Genomic DNA, 23,745 nt, shown 5'->3' on the forward strand with positions numbered 1-23,745 from the left:
GTCCGAGGATCCTGGCTCCTCACTCCTTCCCCTGTGTTCCTTGCCTTGTTCCCTGTCCTTTGTTGTGCCCTGTATCATGTATGTCTTGTCTGGGTATGTTTCGTGCCTGGTCTCCCTGTCCCTTGATTGTTATGTTTCTGCTATATCCTTTGCTTAGCTTCCATACTTGCAGCATCCTGCACTTGATTATGTTTGTGTGATATGTTTAGGGCTAAAACAACGAATCGATAAAATCGATAATAATCGATAACGGAAATCGTTGTCGACGATTTCCGTTATCGATTAATCGAGTGATCGATTCGTTGTTGGAGCACTCGGCTCCTTTTACTTACCTCCGCGAGCGTTCCCCGCTTCTGCTACATGCTCTGCAGTCTCCGCCTTCTTTTAGCTACATGACGGATGTGACGCGCTTCAATCAAGAGTTCAATAAAGTTTTAAACTTGAAGGTTGGAAGTGGAACGAGTCCGTAGCGGAGGTAAGTATTCTTTATGTCTATGTGCGAATCGCTCTGTGCGAATGTCTATGTGCGAATCGCTCTGTGCGAATGTGTGGGTGCACGGCAGAGTGGAGGTGGGGGTCCACGGCAGAGTGGAGGGGGGTCCACGGCAGAGTGGAGGGGGGTCCACGGCAGAGTGGGGGTCCACGGCGGGGTGGGGGTGGGGTTTCAGGGGATGCAGGGCAGGGTGTGAGTGTGGGTGCAGGCCAGAGTGGGGGTGGGGGGGCAGGCCAGGGTAGGAGACTGGGTGCAGGGCTGGGTGGGGGGGCAGAGTGGGGGTGGGGGGGCAGGGCAGGAGACTGGGTGCAGGGCAGAGTGGGGGTGGGGATGCAGGGTGTGAGTGTGGGTGGGGGGTGCAGGGCAGGGTGTGAGTGTGGGTGCAGGGCTGGGTGCAGGGCAGAGTTGGAGACTGGGTGCAGGGGCACAGTGCAAAGTGCTGGGGCATAGTGCAAAGTGCTGGGTCCAAAGTGCTGGGTGCTGGGTGCAAGGTGCAAAGTGCTGGGTGCAAAGTGTTGGGTGCAGGGTGCAAAGTGAGTGGTTTAGGTATTAAAACTAGTTTGATAAATATTGTGTTTGGGTTCTCGTAACAAAATAAGAATGTTAATGTAAATTTTAAGTTGTTATTTTAATATCCAGTTCATTAAATTTTAAATAAACGAAAAGTTTGCATATTGTTTTTTTTTTTATCCGATTAATCGAAAAAATAATCGGCCAACTAATCGATTATTAAAATAATCGTTAGTTGCAGCCCTAGATATGTTTCATGCCTGCTCCAGGGTGCCTGCAGGATATCACTGTTTCCTTTTGGACAACATCTGCTGCTATGTCAGGGTGCTGGTGTTTGGCTGCACAACCCTAGGTGCTCAACACCTGGGTGAGTGTGGTTGCCCTGCAACCAGGCCCTGTCCAACTCCACTACTGCACTGTGACTCCTGCACACAATCTTTGGGCACGCTGGGTCTATGCAGTCATCTGTTTGGACCCAGTCCGTGACACTTTAAACATATCAATCAAGTATTGGACAACATATTGTTGTAACATTCATATACAAGCAGATGTATCATAGTAAAAGTAAATGTTACAGGTCTTTACATTTAGTCATCAGGGGAATTCCTTGTCCACGCATGTGACACCTTACTTGTATCCATCGATCTTTGAAAGGGATCCATGGAGTTGACCAAAGACTGAGAAGACTGGCTTCTTCTTCTTGGTCAATATTGCATATTTTTTTGTAGATGCATGTTGACATGTATCGTATCAGCGACTATATTACTAGCCAAATCAAGTCAAAATAATTGGCAACAACAGACATTGTTAGCAAGGTCTACAGTGTTTAGAAAAAGCAGGGTTGCCGGATATCGAGCTATATTGGACCGCTTCTCATTTGAGACGTATAATTGAATGGTCTCATCGCCCCACCTGGCCCATTGAGCAGCAGAACACCAGGCACTTTGATCGTCAAATAGCATAGTCCAGAATACTGAGCGGGGTAGAACAACACATATCGACTAGAATATGGTCTAGTTCAATCTCAAAGAGTAAAGTGCAGCCTATGCCCCTAAATCCACAGCACACCTTTATGTAATTATACCATTTTGCTTAGATTAACCTCACTTTTTATAAAAGTCACTGAATTAGTTTACATCATAGGTTACATTACCATCACACAGCACATCTACTGTATATTCATTCTTTTCTCAAATGTTCTGTTAAATATGAAATTGAGAAAAGATAAATGACTGTATATCAGGATCCGGTCTGCTTGGTATTATAAAATATTGAGTGAGGAAGGCTCATAAGATATAAAAGAAAAAAGTGACTAGAGCACCCTGCTGTAATTGATTTGAAAGACAAAAGCAAGAACACGTGTAGCAGGTCATTTAGCAACGGTTTACAGAGATCGGAATATAACTTAAATACAACTATCGCTATACTAGTTGTGATCATTATTTATACAGTCAGTGGGAAGACGAGAGCAATTCCATTCAGCATTTTATAAATACACAGAGGTAGAAGTCTACATGTATTTCATGAGAAACAGGAAGCAGCGCGTCCTATTTTTCCACAAAAGTGTTAAACAATTTTATCTTTAAGCATAACAAATGCTCAAGAGCAGGTTCAGCTATGACAGGAAAATTATTTCTGCAAATCAGTGTTTTAAATCATTACAAGACAACCATACCTTGAATAAATAGTGATACAACACAAGTGCTTGAATTATCAGATACATTATAAAGCAATATAGAAAAATAACTTGAAATAAACAGAAAAAAGGAGATTTAACCCCTTCAATCCCAGGGGTTTTTGGTACCTCAAAGCCCAGAGCAATTTTGCCATTTTTGGGGTATGTCGGTTTAGCGATGATTCTCTTTTCCTGTGAATAATGTACCCATGTAAACTATATATTGTTTTTTCAAGGACAGATAGAGCTTTCGTTTGATACCATAGTTGGATGATTAGCTGAAAATTTAGAATGAGAAATTTAGTAAAAACTAGCGAAGATTAGAAAAATAAACTAATTTTTTTTTACATTTTCCCTCTGAATCCTCACAAAATTAGGTAAAGTGATGGAAAATCCCCTCCAAGTTTATCAATTCAGGTGTCCTGATTTCAGAAATACCTAATTTATATAGATTTTCCAGACTTTCCCAGCACCAGGGAGCATACTATTAGGTGTACAATTTTGTATAATTTTTATGCCTATGGCTTAACGGGTTTGGGGGTTGTGAACGGGGGCAGGAGGGTTAAACTGGCTAGATGTTATGCTAGGGCAACGGGATGTAAGGTTTTTTTAAGAATTTTTTTTATTATCTTTTTTTATATATTTTTTTTTAAAAAAAATTTATTTAAATTTTTTTTACATTTTTTGTATTTTTTACATTTTTTTTTTACACAGTAATGGTTAGAGGTCCTCCTAGGGACCTCCTGAACATACCAGTGATGTCACAGTGACATCACAGCTCATATTATAATTTTTTTTAGTATTATTTATATTATTATTTTAATGATTTTTTTAATATTATTTTTAAATGACTAACCGGTTTTTTTTTTCCAGCTTTTCTGTTACAGGCCGGGAGGGGGGGTGAGAGAGATGGTTTCTCACTCCCCTCCCCGCGATCCCCCTGCACCGATCACACTGTGATCTCTATGCAGGTCAAACGACAGCCTGGTCTCCCGTGCAGCGGCAGGGATGTGTCCCTGACGCTGCACGAAGGGCTGGACGTACCGGGACGTCCATAGGGGTTTCTTTGTGGGCGTTTTTTGGACGTCCCGGTACGTCTATAGGGGATTGAAGGGGTTAAAAGAAAAAATGGGCGTAGTCACATCACAGTCACAGTATAAATATAAACTAAACCTAAACTAAACCTAAGTCTTCGCTACCTGCCAACCCAAGTTTTTTTGTAAAAATATACAAATTGTGTAGCGTGAAGGGGAGCGTTTCGGCTATCATTCGCTCTAAAATCCCACCGTAGCAAAATATTACCCGGATGAAGTTGCTGAATACTAATTATCTTTTTCATAATGCTGTTAAATAAACCTTTAAATAAAGTTTTTTTTTCATTTGCACTGACTGTTAAAATTTTAAAAGAAAGCCCTACTTCTCCTTAAAAAAAGAGTTTTTATATCAAATGGGAGTAAAATTAATGCTAAAAATAGACAAAATGAAAATGATCTTTTCATCACATGTAAAAAATTGGGTTAAGCAATGTTTACATTTAGTCAGGTATTCTATTTCGGTCCCTTCTGACAGAGGAGCCTGAGCTGTCAGTCAAACATTGCACTGACATCTAATATTTATATAGGTAGGTGTGTGTGTGTGTGCGTGTATATATATATGTATATATATGTATGTATATATATATATATAATCCGCACTTTTGAGACCACCAGGGAAAGAGGGTAAAATTAACCTCACACTCTCACAAATAAATACATTATTTAATTACAACAATCTGTAATTTGTGTTTTTTTTTAGTTAGTATAATGTTTTAAAAATATTCAGTTTTACCTCAGCAGAGCTAAGCTCAGTGGAGCGTTGGTTGTAGTTAAATCACTACTTTCCCGCTGTGATATCACCTTGTCTTACTAAGGCTGTTGAAAAGTTTCTCCCATATTAAAAGAATGATTGGAAGGGATAGTTTACCCTGCAGCTCTGTGATTCCCGAGAGTTGGGACTGATTGGTAAGTACACTAAATCTGGTGCAAGGAGATGCAACGGGACAAATGGGCAAATGCGGATAAGGGATTCTGCAAAATCCTCCATACATTAGCAAAAGACGTAAAGGAAATTTAAAGGGCTGATGGCTGGAGTGTCCCTTTAATAAGAATTCTGCCAGAAGTAAATAAAAATGTTCTCAATGTCATGTTGACAAATTATTTTTCCGAATGGTTATTTTAATCTGTATTTATCATTACATGGGAAAATGACATGGTCACTTTAAAAACAAACGCTGTATAATCGCAGTTGATTCTGTAGATTCAATTGCACCATATATTTCATGCAAATACCCTGCTATCTTTAACATTTATATAGTGCTATATAGTTGGAAGGGAACCTTTGATCTTTGGGAGGTTGCATGGCAATGAATCAGCTACATATGTACTGTTATATGCTGAAATTAGAAGTTATTAAAGTGCAAAGGATTTCCTACTTCACCTACTTGCCGTTGAGTGGAAAGGAGTACGGAAAAGTGTAACTGATAAACAGTGTTGTTAAAAATGGTTATTGCTGAGGAGTTCTGACCCAGTACATAAACAAGCCTCAACACTATCTGCCTCCGACAAGACACACACATACACACAATTCCCTGCTCAGACACCACACTGAGCTGATTCTTTGTGGCAATCCTAATAAAGTCCTGCTTGTCCAATGAAACGTTACTTTATTTAGTCTGAGCATCAGCAAGGCAGTATGTTAAGGAGTGTGAGTGTTTGTCTAGTACAAATGGCTAATATGCAAAATTGTAACTGTTTTAAAAAAAACCCACTAAGGCCCTCTGGTAAATAAAACCCCTTTCAATAAGGAGTTCGAAAGACTGGGCCCATCAAATTTTTTCCCACTACATATACATGTCATGATACCCTTCACATTTATCACAAATTGTACCAGATTTTTGGTATTTTTAGTATACTGTGGATATACTGAACAATCTACTCTAATTACCGGCATATGCTTATTTAAAACAAAGGTATCCAGCCATGTGCAACAAACTATGTGTTCCTATAGTTACCACAAAATACTACCATCGGAAAAGGGAAACTAGCACTTGAGTAGAGCCGAAAATGTGTTTCAGAAGAATCCTTTTGGGAAAAAAATACATTTTGGAAACCCACTTTATCAGTATCTTAAAATAGAGGACATCATGAATAAATGTTGTCCATATGTAAGACCAAACTTTAAGATTAATACATATAAGGGTAGATCTATGTAGTCACTTGTTGGGTTAAAGCTTAGTATTGTTACAACATATTATTGTCATTCTTCAATGTTTTATGAATAATATATACCGTATTTGCTCGATTATAAGACAAGGCTTTTTTCAGAGGAAATGCTCTGAAAAATACCCCTCGTCTTATAATCAAAGGTCGTCTTCTAATCAGACCTCAAATAGGGCCAGGCTGCTTACCGGTGCTTTGGTCGGACTGTCTCTTGTACCGGCCAGGAGAACAGGAATCCACAGAGTCACATGATTGCACGTCACGTCTGGGGGCGGGACAAGAGAAGTTGCAGAGGGAAGAAGCCGGGCCCCTGCAGAAGTCTGTGAGTGAGAGATCTGCAGTTCAGGTAAGGGGTGGGGGAGGGTTTATGAGCAAGTATGCGTGATTAAGGGAATGAATGAGTATTTAAATGTTTGTGAATGAGTGTGTGTGTGATAGCATAGAGGTGTAAGGGGGGGTAGCATGGCATAGGGAGGCTGTAATCACAATCCTATCATGCCCAGGTTCCAGCATGTACTGGCTGCCTGGGCATGATAGGAGTGTGATTGCTGTTAGCAATCATATATATATGTATATATGCCTCCAAAAATGCCTTTTAACCCCCTGTATGCCACTCTGCCCCATGATATGCCTTTTAACCCCCTATATGCCAGATTTTGGGGAGTTGTCTTATCAGACAGGGTCGTTTTATAATCAAGCAAATACGGTAGCACCAAATATTTATTTCAGGTTAGATAAAATACATAGTGTGTTGCCTATAACATCACTACAAGGAAACATCATCCTCCTAGTAAGGTTCTTGGAAAGCAGTATTATACAAAAAATACTCAGAAATTACTTGGATTAGTTAATTTATATTAAGTGTGTTATTATCCATCTTGTAACAGAAATACCCCTAACAGGGTCTTACCAGATCCATACTTTATTTTTTAGCAAAAGAAAATGAAATAGATTTTCTAATTGTTAACTATTTCACATTGTATATAAAGATGGATTTAATTGTATGATTAAAATTTGCTACCATGAATGTATCAGATCAAGCTCCTCATCACCTCATGACCCCAAATAATCATCAACTGAAAATTCCCATAATTCCCCAAAAAAGGGTGTAATCCAGATGTTTTGGGTTGGATAATGGGTTGGATAAAGGGAGAAGTATCTATGTCGATCTAAACTCCAAAGCCAACACTGCGTTGTTAAGTTTTTATTGTTCTGTATAGCTGGGAGTATCCTTGTATTGCTCATCTTTAAAAAACAAAATTAAACAAACTGGTCATAGCGCATCACTGTAATTTAATGAAATACAGCAAACATTAACATGGGAAAAACAAAACACTAGCATGGTGTAGATATTGGGGACCAATGAAGCTACTGCAGCAATTCCAAACACCTTACAGAAAATTCTTCCAACAAGAAATTTAGATTAATAATATAACTGGAAACTGGAAACGCTGCAGTAAACATTGTGGCAGGTACCACACTAGGTCGTAACCTATACTTTGCACTTTAAATATTATTATGGTTGTTACATACTTGTGCATGTATGCTCCTTGGGTACAGGGTACAGGAAAACCCATCAGCTCAATGGCAGTCATGCCTGACTGCCTTCCTGGGGGGCGCAGTTCTATTGACTGCTATTAATTGCATTGCCAAGTAAAGCCTTTAAAAAAGCACCAAATGAAAAAATGAAACTATCCGCTCAGGAGTCGCTTGTTCATGTTTTGATCTTTCTTAGACTAGTGCTTTGACCTATGGCTTAAACATTGCCCTCTGGCTATCTGCACCCCAGTTCTGTGAATAACTTCATACTCTCTGCTAACTAACTCAGCAGTGTCCCGAAGGGAGGTTCAACTTCTGGGAGAAAGGGGCTCTCGAGGTTAGGTGCTCTGATTTAATCTGCTGGTGAACCAAATATTTAGAATGGAATTGACAAAACTTTCTTGATCAGTTATCAGTCTAACTGCAGGCCATCAGTCTTTACACTAAGCACGCCTTGAGAACCCCTAAAAATCACTAACTTTTCATGGCAAGCATGACTCTCTAGTTTACAATATTAAATCAATGTTGTAAACAATATTGTATAGAGATTTTACACTAAATTTTTACAAGAGTTGTGTACGCATTATGAACACTGAATACAAATAAAATAAAATAAAAAATTAAAAAAAGAAAATATAGATGGGGTATAAGTGGATTTTGTTGGGGTGAATATGGATCTCATTTGATGTTGAAAGTAGAGTAGAAAAGGCAGCTGGAAGAGAATTAGATAATAGTAGATATCATATTGGGAGCATCTCTGGTCTCTTTCCAATATCATCTATTCAGTCTGTGTTGACTGATGCACTATGGATTCTAACAAAATCTGGTTTGTATTGTATATAATATCCTGCGATACAGGAATGATAAGAGAAAGGCTCCACATCAGTCTGTTGCCAATGTGCTCCATGTACTTCTCCTCCCCTAAAACACCACTTATTTCCCGTGCATGTTGAGGAAGGGCATAGTGCACATGGAAATATTTGAATGTACTGCAACTGTTCAAGAAAGCTTGGGCTTGCAGCCAGTGTTCCCTCTAAGCTATGCGCTTGTGCTCCCTTGCGATGCGCGTGGCAACTGATGCCGTGCGTCGGGATTTGATGTCAGATCCCGGCGCACACAACTGAAGCAACGCCCACCAGGGCCGGCCTTAGGGGTGTGCGACCGCCCGGGACTTAAAACATCGGGGTTTTTTTTGTTTGTTGTTTTTTTTAAACTTTATTTAACATCATTCATGTTAAATAAAGTTAAAAAAAAAACAATAAAAAAACGATGCTTTAATCTAAGTCCCGGGCAGGGGCGCCGAGCGGTTGCTCGTGAAGCTCTCAGCAACTGCTCGGCGCCCCTTACTCTCCGTGACTCCGGCAACAAGGTAGGTGGGGGGGTGTAGTTTGAAGGGGCAGAGGGGGGGGTGTAGTTTGAAGGGGCAGAGGGGGGGTGTAGTTTGAAGGGGCAGAGGGGGGGTGTAGTTTGAAGGGGCAGAGGGGGGTGTAGTTTGAAGGGGCATGGGGGGGTGTAGTTTGAAGGGGCATAGGGGGGTGTAGTTTGAAGGGGCATAGGGGGGGTGTAGTTTGAAGGGGCATAGGGGGGGTGTAGTTTGAAGGGGCAGAGGGGAGGGGTAGTTTGAGAGGGGTTAGTTTGAGGGGGGTTAGTTTGAAGGGGCAGAGAGGGGGGTTAGTTTGAAGGGGAAGAGAGGGGGGGTAGTGAGGGGGGAGGCGCCAGAGGAGTAGTCCGCACAGGGCGCCACAATGCCTAAGGCCAGCTCTGACGCCCACCGTCTTTACTGCACCGGAAGGAGAGGACATAGAAGAGGAAGAAGGAAGAGGAGGTGACAGAGACAGAGAAAAGGTAGGAAAACATTCTGTGAGAGTGAATTAGTAAGTGTGTGAGAGTGATGGGTGTTATGCTGTAGTGTGTGTGTGTGTGTGATAGCATAGATGTGTAAGTGTGTATGGGGGGGATAGCATGGCATAGGGGGGCTGTAATCATATTCCTATCATGCTCAGGTTCCAGCATGTACTGGCTGCCTGGGCATGATAGGAGTGAGATTTCTGGTAGCAATTATATATTTTTTTATTCAATTTTGGTGTGTTAACCACACCTTTATTAAAAGTAAGTAAAGTCCAAAATTGGACAGAAAAATTCGATAACAATATTAATTTATATATATATTATATATATATATTATTGCTAACAGCAATCCCACTCCTATCATGCCCAAGCAACCAGTGTGATTGCTGTTAATTGTATATATATAGATACTAGGCCAGACACTAAAGTGGTAGGCCTACACCACATCAATGTTTGGCTTAGTATATAGTGATTGGGGTTATGCTGCATTATTGTCAATGTCTGGCTTGTACCACGGTCAATGTGTGCCTCTCTATATAGTGATAGATGTTCTGCTGTACCACTGTCAGTGTTTGCCTCAGTATATAATGATAGCAGTTATGCTGTACCACCGTCAATATGTGCCTCTCTATATAGTGATAGATGTTCTGCTGTACCACCGTCAATGTTTGCCTCAGTATATAATGATAGCAGTTATGCTGTAACACCGTCAATGTCTGCCTCAGTATATAGTGATAGGTGTTATGTTGTACCACCGTCAATGTCTGCCTTAGTAAATAATGATAACAGTTATGCTGTACCCCTGTCAATGTTTGCCTAACGATAGAAGCTATGCAGTTTTAAAGTGTGTGTGGGTCCCACGTACAGGATCCGCCCCAGGTGCCAAATACTCTAGGTATGCCCCCTGCGCACAACAGTTTTTCCCAATTTTTTTTTTATCCTTTATGCGGCCTGGAGCCTCCGCTCGTGATTCGCTCATAATTTACTTATGCAGTGAGAATTTCACCTTTAAAAAACATTACAATAAGTAATACTGTTGTGTAACTAATACTACATTATCACACTATAATGTAGTGTTATTAACCATGAGCGAGCTGTACCAAAAATATAGAATAACAATGTAAATGTAATGTTTGCAGAAGCATATTGTGCGCACAAAATTTTGGCTCTGGGAAAATTTTTGCACAAGAGAAATTTTCTACGCACACCACCTAAGAAAAATTAAAGGGAACATTGCTTGCAGCAGTACTTTAACAGGGAGACTGGAAGCTTGCAAATTGCATTGTCCAAGAGGTAGGAGAGATTAATGTAGAATGCCAGGTTATGATGTCACATCTGAGTGATTGGCTCACAAGCAAGCAAATCCGAGACCTGTGCTGGACTGGTATACTCACACTACCGCAAAAATGTCCCCATGAGTGATATCTGAGCCTTTGTCACAGGTATATCATAGATGAAACAATGCTTAAATACAGGTATCATAATTCAGATCATCTTTACGTCCTGGAAAGTTCTGTTTTTCATAAGAGCCTTTTGGTTATGATCATTAACAAGTCACTATAATACAATTTACATGATGGACTTGAATATCAATGATATTTAGAAAGTTCTCTGGCCTGGATACTACTGTATATGAAATATTCAATGATTATATTGGATAACTGGTGACTGTGTTCTAGAAACTGCAACAATAAACTGAGAATTAGATAAAAAAAATTATGCCTAAAAAATGCTCATACTGAGAAAACTCCCCAGTAACTGTCAAACTGTTATAGTTATTCTCCTAACAGACCATTAGACCAGTGTTATTTTTACAAACAGAAAAAAAATCTGGATTCTAAAGTTGTATAAATATGTTTACCATTGAGACATTATAGCCTTATGTTAAAGCCTTATCTGCGTAAAGAACCAATTTAACAAACTAGTAGTTTTTTTGTCTATCTTGACAAAGGTCAAGATGTATTATATACACTCAATCCTCACTGTTTGCAGGGGTTAGGTTCCTTGAAAACACCATGAATACGGAAGTTGTGAATGTGCAACCACTGGTCATAAGGGTTTCCTGTAGGACCCTGCTCACCGTATATTTTTGCTACTGATCACCATAACCTCATCATTTCATGTACCCTTCATAAACAGATGTACCAAAAATCACTTACACACACTACCCATTTACTCATCCGCTTGTAACCACACACATTATTACCAAATCTTTGGAGAACATTGAAAACATTTATCTAACACATACTTTACCACTGGGCTCATCACAGCCTTCTCACCAACACATGTGTACTACATTTTGCCTAGTAAACAACTATAGCATGAAACTAGATTTTTGTTAATAAAAAACCTAGCCACATGCATTTAGATGACATATAAAGCCTAAAATGGTTGTTCAGTTTTTTGTTGACAACAATGAATTAGAGGTTTTAATCCATTAAAAATAAATGTCAGGCTTAATTAGCCAAAAATCCACGGATCTTAATAAAGAGAAAATATTTCTTTGTGTCACATAAGTCAACATTTTTTCTGTGTAGCTTATGCAGTGCATTTAATAAAACAGTATAGCTAGTGTAGTATAACATGAAGTGAATGTTGCATTTAGTGCAATATGGAATGAGCAAATAAATAATTATGTGCACACTATTTTATAATTAAGGAATGAACGTCTAAAATGAAAAACCAATAAAAAAATTACCGTTATTGCAATATTTTAGTCTGTTTCTTTGTGAAGTTGCTAGCTTGACATGAAAGCAGATCTGCTGCTATAGCAACCAGACAGGTTTTTCCAAACATTTCATGCTACTCATGCTACTATCTTTCCTGAGCTCTTTTTGAAGGGATATGAGTCATGGGGGGACTGTACAGGAAATATGTTTCTATATATTTATTTTTTTAATTTTTTATTTGGTTATTACTTTAATTTAAAATGAAATCAAAGTGGTGGCTTCACTAAAAAAAGTGCTATATATACCACTAAAACATTAAAAATGCTTTACAATTACCAATTAAGAGTAACAGTTAACTGTTGTGAAGATAGGCCTACAAAAAAGCCATATTAACGTCTGGGTAGTACAGGATCTAATCTAATGATCGCATTTCCTTCTAATGTTTCTTGAAAATTCCAACTTTGCAAAAGCATGTATATTTAGGTTTTATTTTCAGAGCCAGGTTTGTATTGCACAATCACTTATGGTTTACATATGGTTTTTGTTTTTTAGTGAGAGAAGACCAGTTGACTTCAGTAACCTAAGCATCCAAAGAGACAATTTGAAAACTACGTGATTCTAAACAATTTACTGACTTTCCACCCACAAAATGGATAGTTGGCATCCCAACTACAGTAACAAGAATAGCTCTTGCGACGTGTGGAGTAAGCAGAGCCTTTTCAGTCCTGTATATGCCTTCATTCCAGCAGCTAGCCACTCAATATTCACTTGCGTTATGCAGCCTCCGAGCAGCTGACACCTTTCCGATGCTTTACATCAAAGCTGAGTATTTTCTTATTATGATCATTTATGACTCAATCATTCTCTAACTGTTCTGGTACTAGCAATCAAATCCCTTCTAATGAAGGAGTTGTGCAAAATCTAATTAGGATTACAGTGCACCAAGGGTGGACGGTGATTCTTAGGGGCACAACATGTGACATCTAATGTGATGCAAGAGAAGACAGAGTCACTGCGGTAGTATTAACACAACCAATACAGTAGATTACTAACACACAAAGGGAAAATATGTTCTTGCAACACTGATTCACACATAATTAACCTGCGTACTTTCTCTACAGGAATGATAATGGAGGAATGAGGTGAAAGTATTCATCGAATGTTCAGTGAAGGTGTGGATTGAACTGGCAACCTTAGATTAATTGTATCGTCATTAGCAAGGTGTACAAATGTCCATACCTTGCGTAATATATTTAGCTTTTCATAGTATAAATCATTGTGCTACTTTGTGTATAATTTTCCCCTTATTTTTTTATGAAAATGATTTACAATTCCTAAAATGAGCAGCAAGCTATACAGAATGGGTCTGTTGGCTGATAAATAATATGGCAGGGAAAGCATTCATCTCCAAGTGATGTAATTGTCAATGTTTTATCTATTACTAGAACTATATTAAATATTAGATTTTCTTTTTATTTATATTTATTTATCTTTCAAGTCAATTATTTAAGTAAGAGGACAGTAGCACAAACCCAGTGGGTGCTAAGACATGAAGACAATTAGGCAATATCATCAAGAAACAGAGTAGGGTAGAAAAAAGGAATTGATAAGCAAAAAAGAAAATGAAAAAGAATAGTATGAAACCGGAGAGGGGTAGTAAGCGACAATCTGACAATACAACACCTGGCACAAACACAATAGGTAATCAACATTACTTCACTGGGAGGGTTGCAGATACGTGTAAAAGCCAGCATAAGTGGTAGATGTTAATACAATGAGGGAATTTAAACATGCATTGTATTGACATATGGATATCCTCGATATGTATGGTTTGTGGTTTTTACATCAGGAAAAATGGAAGGCTAGATGGGCAGAATGGCTCTTACCAGAAATCAAACTCTATATTTCTATGCATAATGTGTTGCAGCCTTACTATTGTTGAATGTCTATTTAGATAGTGTGCCACTAATATTTTCACATGAGCCAGGATACTTTATCTCACCCTGGATTTGTGTCTATATCTATAATGAATCAGCAGTGGGCTTCTATAATTTTTTTTCTTATTTTCTCTTTATCCCAGATCTGTAAAAGATTACCCTGTAGCATATTGCTAACTGACTCTCCATGGGTTGGGTTAATGTAAAATCTTTCTAAGATGGGAACTCCAAATGCCAGAGGGTTAAACACAGTCACATTTGGAGTCCAGCACTTTGCCAGAACTTTTCTTTTGGCCTGGAAATGTTTTTCCCCTCTCTCGTGCAAGTATGATTCAGTGTAGTAACTTTGAGCAAATATTTAGTTTTGATTGCATTTTTAAATTGCTTTTTTTGCAGAGTCATTTCATAACATTCAACATTTTGTTTGTACAGTGTGCTCATGTATTTGTTGGAAAATAGAACAAAATGCTTAATTATATACAGTTTATGATTACGGGAGACATTGTGTATCACTCAAGGGTAAGTGACCTAGTGGTTCTACAAAGACAAATTCTTGGAATCTTGAAGGATGGTTAACTGTGTTAATAGTACAACGTTATTGTTGTGTACCTTTAAAAGATAGAATGGCTGATTTGGTGTGTATATCACAATGGCTCACATGAATAAAACACAATATTTAGAGATGGATGAGCAGGCAAAAGGGTAAAATGGATACAATCAAGGTTGGTTTCCATGCTGAAGTACCAAAGACAACTATAGAAATGAGCCCACCAGCTGGCTAAAACTACAGATGATTATATTATTTGTTGGTGGTTCAGAAAAGCAGATCATTTTTAATTTTTATTTTACTCCAACAATCACATTTTGCTGACTTTTGCCCTCTGTCAGTTTCTTTATTTATTCTAAAACTTTACCAGTTATGGTATATACTTATCTTTTACAAATAGCTAATGTTTGCAAAGCAACTGCTGCAAGTTATTAATCATGGGTTCTACAGCACTTACAATAAACGTTTTGTTTGGCTAAAAGGGACATTCCTGTGCCCCATGCAGCCCCACCAACAAAAAATACATATTAAAGTACTTTGTGTATTTATTACAATGTGCTTCTTCTTTCTGGAAGAGGGAGAAAAACTATCTGGCCTACTGAAAATTAAGTGTACATGTTTCTTTACGTCCATTTGACCTCTTTTTTTCATTTGGGTTGTGATGTGAACTTTATTGTGTTATGCTATTGTGTTATATATTTTTTTTTTTTTTAATTGTTATGTAAAAGTTATCTGAACCCTAACCCAAATAAGAAAGTTAAAGAATGACAAAGCAATGGGGCAAGGGAGACTGTACAAATTACCATCACAGACTACATGCAAAAAAAGTCTACTGGTTCCTCTGCCTGACAAGATTGGATCGGAAGAGACATATCTTTCAAAGTGAGGGCTATCAATTAGCCATTTGACTTTCACACTACCTCTGAAAAGGTTCAGTTGCATTACCCTCACAGATTGTCTGATTAAGTCATTTGAAGAAATTAATTTGCATAGTAATAAGAAAAAGGCTACATTCACAATATATCAATAAATATATTTTACTTAAATTCTCCACTCAAAAAAAATCTCACAGGCAAACCGAAAGACAGATAAAAAAATAAAACCAGCAAATTAATATGACCTTTTAATAAAATGCACACATAAGGTTGCCACCTTTTAGTCATCATAAAAGTGTTCTTGTAAAGCTTTTTTATTATGCATATAACTGTAGAATATTATCCGACAACCTTTTTTGATATTTGGACATAAAATAAATAAAATGGTATTTTGGAAACTTGAGTGTAGGCAAAGAAGGTAACATGCCATCCATCTCACAGTATATGAACAGACATAAAAATGTTTAATAAAAATAATATTAGAAACAGGTGAACTAAGTCAACTTTATTTTAAGATTTTAAAGCAGGAGTATTCAACCCTTCCTTCAAGGTCATATGCATAAAATGCTCTACAGAACATCTGAAACACATTGCTCAGTAATGCACCAAGTTTGTTGTGGCAACCCTACCCCCTGCTGAAGATTAAAAAGGAGTTGCCTGACAAAAAGCACAGATTATATAGCATCGTTTGGCCCCAACTCTTAGGAGAGACTTTCCACATTTGGTACTGCCAAAGCAGGCCATGATGATCAACTTTGTAACTTACTGAGGCAGATTTCTGGGATATGACATCAGTGGAGGTTGTGATTGATCAATTCTACACCTCATCGGACTGGTCAGGAGAGATATATGATCACCCCTATCCATAAAGCAGGTCAGTCAGGTGACTCAGTTACTGCGCAAAACAGAATGATTCAAAGGTATTCTGAAGTAACCTTTGTCATAAATAGCATCTCCATAAGACGCACCTGTCATGTATGTGGGTAGTGTATACCGTGCATCACAAACCAACTACCACCTAAACCCTACCAATTAACGACATGGAGACTAAATTGGATAAAACAGGCCACAGCATATTTTATTAACAATAACCACAAACACTGTGTTGGCCTAAACACCATAAACCAATAAACATAAATACACAATAAACCACACAATAAATACGAAATACAAATATACATAACACATAATACATTCAAACATAGCCAACACAGGAATCGAATTAACCCCGTCCTTGCCGGCCGCTCACCACTGTACAATCCAGACCACAGGTACTCACCTCCCCCCTCGTCCAAACAAAAATGACAGCTAACTTCCGCTGTCCCACAACTAATGCTAACCACCAGCCGGCCATAAGCTCGGTGGGCACGTCCAATAACATCGACAGCTAACTTCCGCTGTCCCAGAACTAATGCTAACCACCAGCCGACCATAAGCTTGGTGGGCACGTCCAATAAAAAACACCAGAGGGTAGGGGAGGAGATTGAGCCTTCCTTCACACCAGCATCCAAACTCCATCACTTACCAAAACCAGACCGGCAAGGACACACAAACCGCCATCTGTGACAAAAGAAAGTTAGTACATAAAATTAGGGAGGGTGGGAAGCAGGTAAGTCTGTTGGCCGTCTCTGGAAAAGTGACAGTGACCGGGGTCACCCAGAGGGCACCCTTTATCCCCTATTGACTCCTGCCCCTACATTTACATACCCCAATCAAAAACACACATGCCCTAAGCATGCACTCACCCACACACATACATGCTCCCTGTCCATTTAGCTATGCTGATTCCTAGGGGCCTTTCTAGTCTCCTATTAATGCATCAATTCTGCTTGGTTCTTGCTACTAAGAAATTCAGTTTTGTGTCCCAAACTAATAATTTTGTTTTCTGGGACGTTAATACACATACATAACACGATGACCAAAGGACCGTTGCCTATTAGTTCTCTACATGAGATAAGTAGTTTGAATATGAAGATGGTACACATGAAATATAAACTCTGATTTCCACATAGCTCATATTACAAACATACCATGGTTATTATACTCAACTGAAGAAGACTGGATTGAAAATTATATGTAGAACGTATGAAGTTTCACAAATCAAAGGGCTCAGTGATTTCTGTACATTCTTTTATATTAAAGTTGCGTCACAAGAAAATATAGTAATATTACTATAATCTGCAAGGTTTATAGTTCAAATGCATTTTTTAGACTAAGGTTCAGCAAATGCATTTTCTCAAGGTTTCTGCGTGATCATTTTAATGAGGCAGAACTACGAAAAAATATATTTTCAAAACGCCCTAGATTGAAATCTGATGAGTCTGAATGTGGCACTTTACACAGTGATAATCTACTCTAGTCAAAGAGCACTTTGATTTATGTTCCTGCAGCTTGGCATCGCCATTTGCAGTTTTATTTCTGGCTCAGGGTCTTGAACAGCTTTCAATGACTTACCTGCACACAGAAAATCACTTAGAAACCTAGATTGTGTTAAATTCTGTGTTTTAGGTCTCCAAGAATGTAACCCAAAGCACAGGCCCTGAAGACTAAAACCTTAGACATCACTAAAATGAGATTAATAAAAAGTATTTGTACCACAACGTTTTAAATGTGGTCTTATCACTACAATAATCAACGAGATGTTCCTAGTGATGAGCTTGCTATAACCATGTTATCACGCTCAAAGTGTTCATTTACAAATTGAATCAAAACATTGGCCCAGGAGCTAATATTATAATACTGCAGAACAGCTATTGACATAGGATAAAAAAAGAATCATTAAAACCAAAATGATGTTATAGCCCTTGTGGGCTATAAACAGCAAGGAGTAGGATAAATCACATACATACCTGCTTATATATATCACATATAAAGTAGATGCCATCCATTTACTGTTGGTTGAGAAAAGCTTAGCATGGAGGGCCGCCATTTTAACCAGAGGGGGCTTCCTAATACTAAGCAACTTTTAAAGGATGAATAATTGGATCAGAGGCAAATAGACTAGTTATGTTCCTAAATACCTTCACAGTATGGTTGCGAATAATGCACACATTTGGAACAAGGGCCAGTCTTAGCCTTCAGATGTAATTGCATCTGAAGAAGAGACATTTGAATCTACGTCTTTCTTTAAAGAAGTCATAGATATAATAGCAGCAATAATTTACAATAAAATTTCACTATTTATACAACGCCCAACAAGCAATAAAAGCTTTACATTTGTTATATATACAAACACCACCCTTGATACAAGGGGATCAATTCAGGGACATTCCTAAACCTTAACCTGTTACTTATGGTAGAAAAGGCATGGTTTTGCGATTCTACTCCCTGACTTAACTGAAATATGTGGTTTTGGATTCTATTCTGCAACCACAAAAATAAATGCATTTTAATTAATAGAAAAAACTCATACTAAGAAGTTCAATGCAGTCACATTAGCATTTGTGTAACACAGGGGGTGAAGAGATACAAAAATACTCACACTTTTGGCTGTATCACAATGGCAGCTACCAGTGCATTAGAAGCATTTAGGCAGTTAACAATGCTTGGTTTTGAATGTGTGCCATTGGAGTTAAATAGCTGGCTTATAAGTATTATTTTGGGCCGCAATCTTAATTTCCAGCCAATGTCTCAATTATAGGTGGGTCGCTGTATACAGCCCAGGGAATAAAAAATCAAGATAACTAAAACTGTGCACTTTGAAAAAGGTTGGACATGAAAACCCCACATATTTTACAAAGTTAATTGTATACCATGTTTATTGTGAAATTTAAGATCACTAAACCCAGTGATATTCCAACATACCCTCACTGTAAATAATAATAAATACAATTACAACATTAAAACGTGGAGTACGTAGTAAATAAGGACATAATGCTTAGACAAAGCAAGTAACTTATTTAAAATAATGATAGCTCTAAAACAGGGGTGTCAATCTCCAGGCCTCAAGGGCCACAAACAGGTTTTTTGGGGATATCCCAGGTTGAGTAGCTTAAAATCACCTGTGTTCAAATCAATGATTTTCTTAATTCAAGAGCAGAGTTTGACACCCCTGCTTAAAAAGCTTTTTTTTCCCTACTTACGATAATGTAATGTAAAACCTAAAATTGGCAAAGGTTATTATTACACCATGACATAACTACATGATCCTACCTTGGAAGAAGTTCTTTACCCGTAGATAACTCACACTAAGTCTCAGAATGGAAAGTTTATCCAGTTTTGTGATAATTTCAGGAGGAAATGGGAGGAGGCTAGCCAGTCGATCAAGCTCAGCATTAAGACGGTCTCTATGTCTTTTTGAAGGGTTTGACTTTTCTGACCCAGATGATGGCCTTCTAGGAGCAAAAAAAAAAAAAGTTCAGTTACAATTTCAAGAATTTATTGAAATGACATAATATATTCTATACAACCCGCCACTCTAGGGGGCCCAGGCGAATCCTGTGACGCCCCTTTAAAAGCCGCTAGCTGCAGTTAGTGGTAGGAAGAGTGTAGAGATCATATAATTGGATGATTTCTCACACTCTCCCTGCACGCTGTCTAATCCAGCATGCAGGAAGTGACATTACAGGGGGTTGTGGTGGAATATTTGCACCAGGGCCCCTGCGGTTTCTAGTTACGCTCCTCATTTGTACAGTATGTTGACAATGAACTCAGCTGCAAACGATCACACGCAGCACCCAGTAAATTATTGAGATACTTCAAGAGTTCCTAGTGGCTACTTACTTCTGGTAACATGTCCTCAACATTTCAGGTGTCCACAGGTTGTGAGACAAGAGGCAAGAAGTGCTAGGGCTGGGCCCCCAAAGAGTGCATGGTGATAGGCATGGCCACTGCCCATGTTACCCCAATAGCTATGTTGTGACTCTAGAAACAGCACACAAGCCTCCATTGATTTTTGAAGCTCTCTGGGCAGTTCAAAGGTTATCACAGGATCTCTTCAACAGCCCTGTGCTTCCTGCTGCGACAATGTGGCAGCTAACCGGGACAACAGGTCAGTGCCCAAAAATTGGTAACATTTAGCCTAAAAAGAGCCTCATCTCATGTGCTTTTTGGATGGTAATTATTTAGTTTGTTCATGGTTTGATTACAAAGGCCATTGCTATTATTTAATAGGTCAACTAGCGGATGTAACTTGGAGCTGCTTACTGATCCTAAAGTCCATTTCAAGGGTTTACCTTTTTAATATTTAATTTGCTTATATAAAAATAACACAAACTAAACTTTTTAAATGTGGGAAACAAGTTTTGTATAAGTTAATGATATTTTTGTTTCCACTGCACTGTGTGTAAGTACAGTAGTGGTTAAGATATCTCTTAAAAGTGCAGGCCAACATTCATGTCAGGGTGCACCTGTTGCTAGTGAGAACCAGGGCAAACTGGGAAGATAAAACCTTCACTATTAAATGTCTACATTTCAGGACTGCAGACACTTAGCAGTTGGCCAATGCATGCCACTTAAAAAAAGAGCTGTGTTAACTCGTTAATGCCAGTATATTGCTTAGAAACATATTTTGCAAGTAGCTAAGAGTAGGTGGCAACAAAGGTATAACATGCTGTTCTACATACTCTTCTGAATTTAGTTACACTTTTGTAACTAAATGCACCATCTAAATGAGGAACTAGTTCAGCTGCACTCTGCTCTTTTGTATCTTAGCATTGGTTCTTTTTCTGTGTTCTAACATGATTTGCAAGGTTTCTACTGATCTACTATTTGGCCAAGTAAAGTTTGTAAAATATATTGAGGCACATTAAAGAGAAAGAAATGACAAACTCAAATGCACAGTTTGTGCAGTTGAGTAAAGTGTCATTGTTTTCCAAAAAGGCTTAAAGCAAATTTAAAGCATTAAGCAGAGCAGCCTTCTTTCGATCTCTTAGTATTCACTGCTACATCTAAAGCTGCCATTTTTCCAGGACACATAGATTCACACGTGGTTGAGATTTGTAATGTGGTGCACTTTAGTAATATTACTATTATATTTTATTTATATAGCACCAACAATTTATACAGCGCTTCTTATAATACATATATTAAAGGGGTATGGAAAAACAAAAATTGACACACAAAAGTCCCCATTAGGAAAAGAGGGCCCTGCTTGCAAGCTTAAACTTAGAAATGGGGTTATGAGAAACATAAGGTATGGGACAAGGGAAAAGATGGTGTGGGGTTGTATAAGTGGCTGATAAGTCGTAGCTGCAAAGATTGTATGCTACTTTGAAAAAAAAGGATTTTGAGATTTTTCTTGAATATTGAGAGGGATGCTGTACCCACAATGAACGTTGTAAAGAAGAGTGGGCCAAAATTCCTCCACAATGACAGAGACTGATAAATTCATACAGAAAATTATTACTTTAAGTTATTCCTGCTAAAGGTGGTTCTACAAGCTATTGGATCGTAAGGTATACTTAGTTTTTCACACATGGCTTCTCCATTTTGGCTTTATTTTTGTTGGAATAAATCATGACACGGTGTAATATGTCATGTGTTGTTGTTCGTCTGAGGTTGTAGCTACCTAATTTTTAGACCTATTAAGGTGATTGGGTATTATGCCCTTATATGTCAACCATTATAATTCAAAGAGGGTGCACTTTTTTACACACAACCTTTTGGTGCGGTAGTTAGTCAGACAGGTGGGATTTTTTAGCGCAAGTGTGATTAGATTTTTTAGAGCAAGTGTGATTGGTGGGAGACTTTGCAAGATAGAATGTGGTCAAAAGAGTGGGTGATGTTGATGAGGTTACACCAAAAGAAAGTCTCGTCTGATATTTTCGATGGTTTGTTTAGCAAGAGAGAGGGCAGAGTTGTAGCATCGTATCATAAATTTGTAACGAATAAAGTCTTTGCTGGATTTGGACCTATGTTTTCTGGGTAGTGTAGGGTAACAGGGGCAATGCTCTCCAGAAATGAGGAAACTGCATTCTTATAAAAAGAGGAAAGGTTAATATTGAGGGTAGGGCAGGTTCCAGTGAGGCTAAGAGGCCTATGAATATGAGGTGAGCACTGCAATGTTGTGTTGTTATGGATTACTATTGGAGAAAGGGTTAGAGGCAGAAAAGTAGTTAAAGATGTGGGGTAGAACCTGGTGGGCAACATATAACTGTAATGTGAAAAGAAAGTGGAGAGAAGAGGCGGATTGTATGACCCTCAAAAGAACAGAATGAGACGGGCCAATTTGGAATTCGACTATTGTTGAAAGGCGCAATTAGGGGAGACAAGGATGCCTACACATGGCCGAAGTTTAGGCCCTCGAAGGAGAGTGCAACAGAGAGGTGGCGTAAAGGGGGGATCCAGGCTTCAGTAAGAGCTAGGAAGTTAAAGGCATGGGAAAGAAATAGGTCATGTATAGTAGTGACTTTGTTGCATACAGGGTGGGCATTCGATATGGCACAGTTGTAGAAACAGTTGTAAAATATTTGACTATAACTCTATAACTTTCATAAATGTCAGTATGTACCATGTGTTTATGTAGCCATAGGATCTATTGCACCTAAATGATTCATAGGTTTTTAAGGGAAGGAAGTACATACAGATCAATGGCTACTGGTCCTCTGGATTTGGTCAATGCTAATGACAAAACAGACTACGTCTGAAAATAGACACTATAAAAACTTTAAATTCCGTGTGACATGTTACTGTATACAGAATTTTCCAGGGAGGTTATTTTAACCAAACTTGTGGTTTCAGAAAAAGTTTGTGAAAACTGATTGTATAATTTTAGGAAGAAAATGATTACTATGCTACCGTAACCCTAGTGATTTTAAAATAAATTCTAGATAATGAACTGGAAAAATAATTCCAGAAAGGTACTGCTTTAGGAAAAATAATTTTAAATGCCTGAAGGAGTCTGTGTTTCATAAATAAAAAAATAAATAACATAAAAGACATAGGAATTCTGCAGACTACTCAATTAAGTTGTGCCTTTACATCTAATTCCATCCCCGTAGAACTACTGGGATAAGAAATACTCCACAAGAGGCATCTTTATGTCTCTGAAGTCAATCACTGATCTTAGTATCAGCTTGAATCACAAACAGACTGTCCAAGCAATTGTAATTTGTAAAACAAAAGTGGGGATGATTATGGGAAAAAATTGTATCAGGGATTGTAATGAAGCAGGATATTTATAAAATATGATAAAACTATATACAAGACACTTTTTGATGACCAGGTGTAAACAGTGATTTGCTCCAATGGTTGGGGTGTCCATAAGTAACTATTTTGTACATTTCTACATTTTAACAGCTAACTCTGATATTCATAATAAGGATACAATTGGCAAATAACAAAAGAGCAACTTTAAGAAATGTTCCAGACAAGGTTATTTATCAAAGCTAAAAATTTACAGAAGTTATGTAGTGCATCTTTATCTTCTCTTCGTGTAAACAGGTTAAGCCAACAT

General features: G+C 38.3%; 1 protein-coding gene across 1 annotated transcript in view; it reads right to left on the reverse strand.

Moving 5' to 3' along the window:
- AHRR (aryl hydrocarbon receptor repressor) overlaps positions 1–23,745 on the reverse strand; it is a 121,896-nt gene that overhangs the window by 85,500 nt on the left and 12,651 nt on the right. The window contains exon 2 of the mRNA XM_089482269.1: positions 19,503–19,684. Coding sequence (XP_089338395.1) covers positions 19,503–19,684 — 182 coding nt within the window. The remainder of the gene's footprint in view (positions 1–19,502; positions 19,685–23,745) is intronic.

The sequence above is a fragment of the Sceloporus occidentalis genome, unplaced genomic scaffold (assembly GCF_023333645.1).
Source record: "Sceloporus occidentalis isolate IW3139 unplaced genomic scaffold, rSceOcc1.0.p SCAF_18, whole genome shotgun sequence".
In the NCBI taxonomy this organism is placed as follows: Eukaryota; Metazoa; Chordata; class Lepidosauria; order Squamata; family Phrynosomatidae; genus Sceloporus; species Sceloporus occidentalis.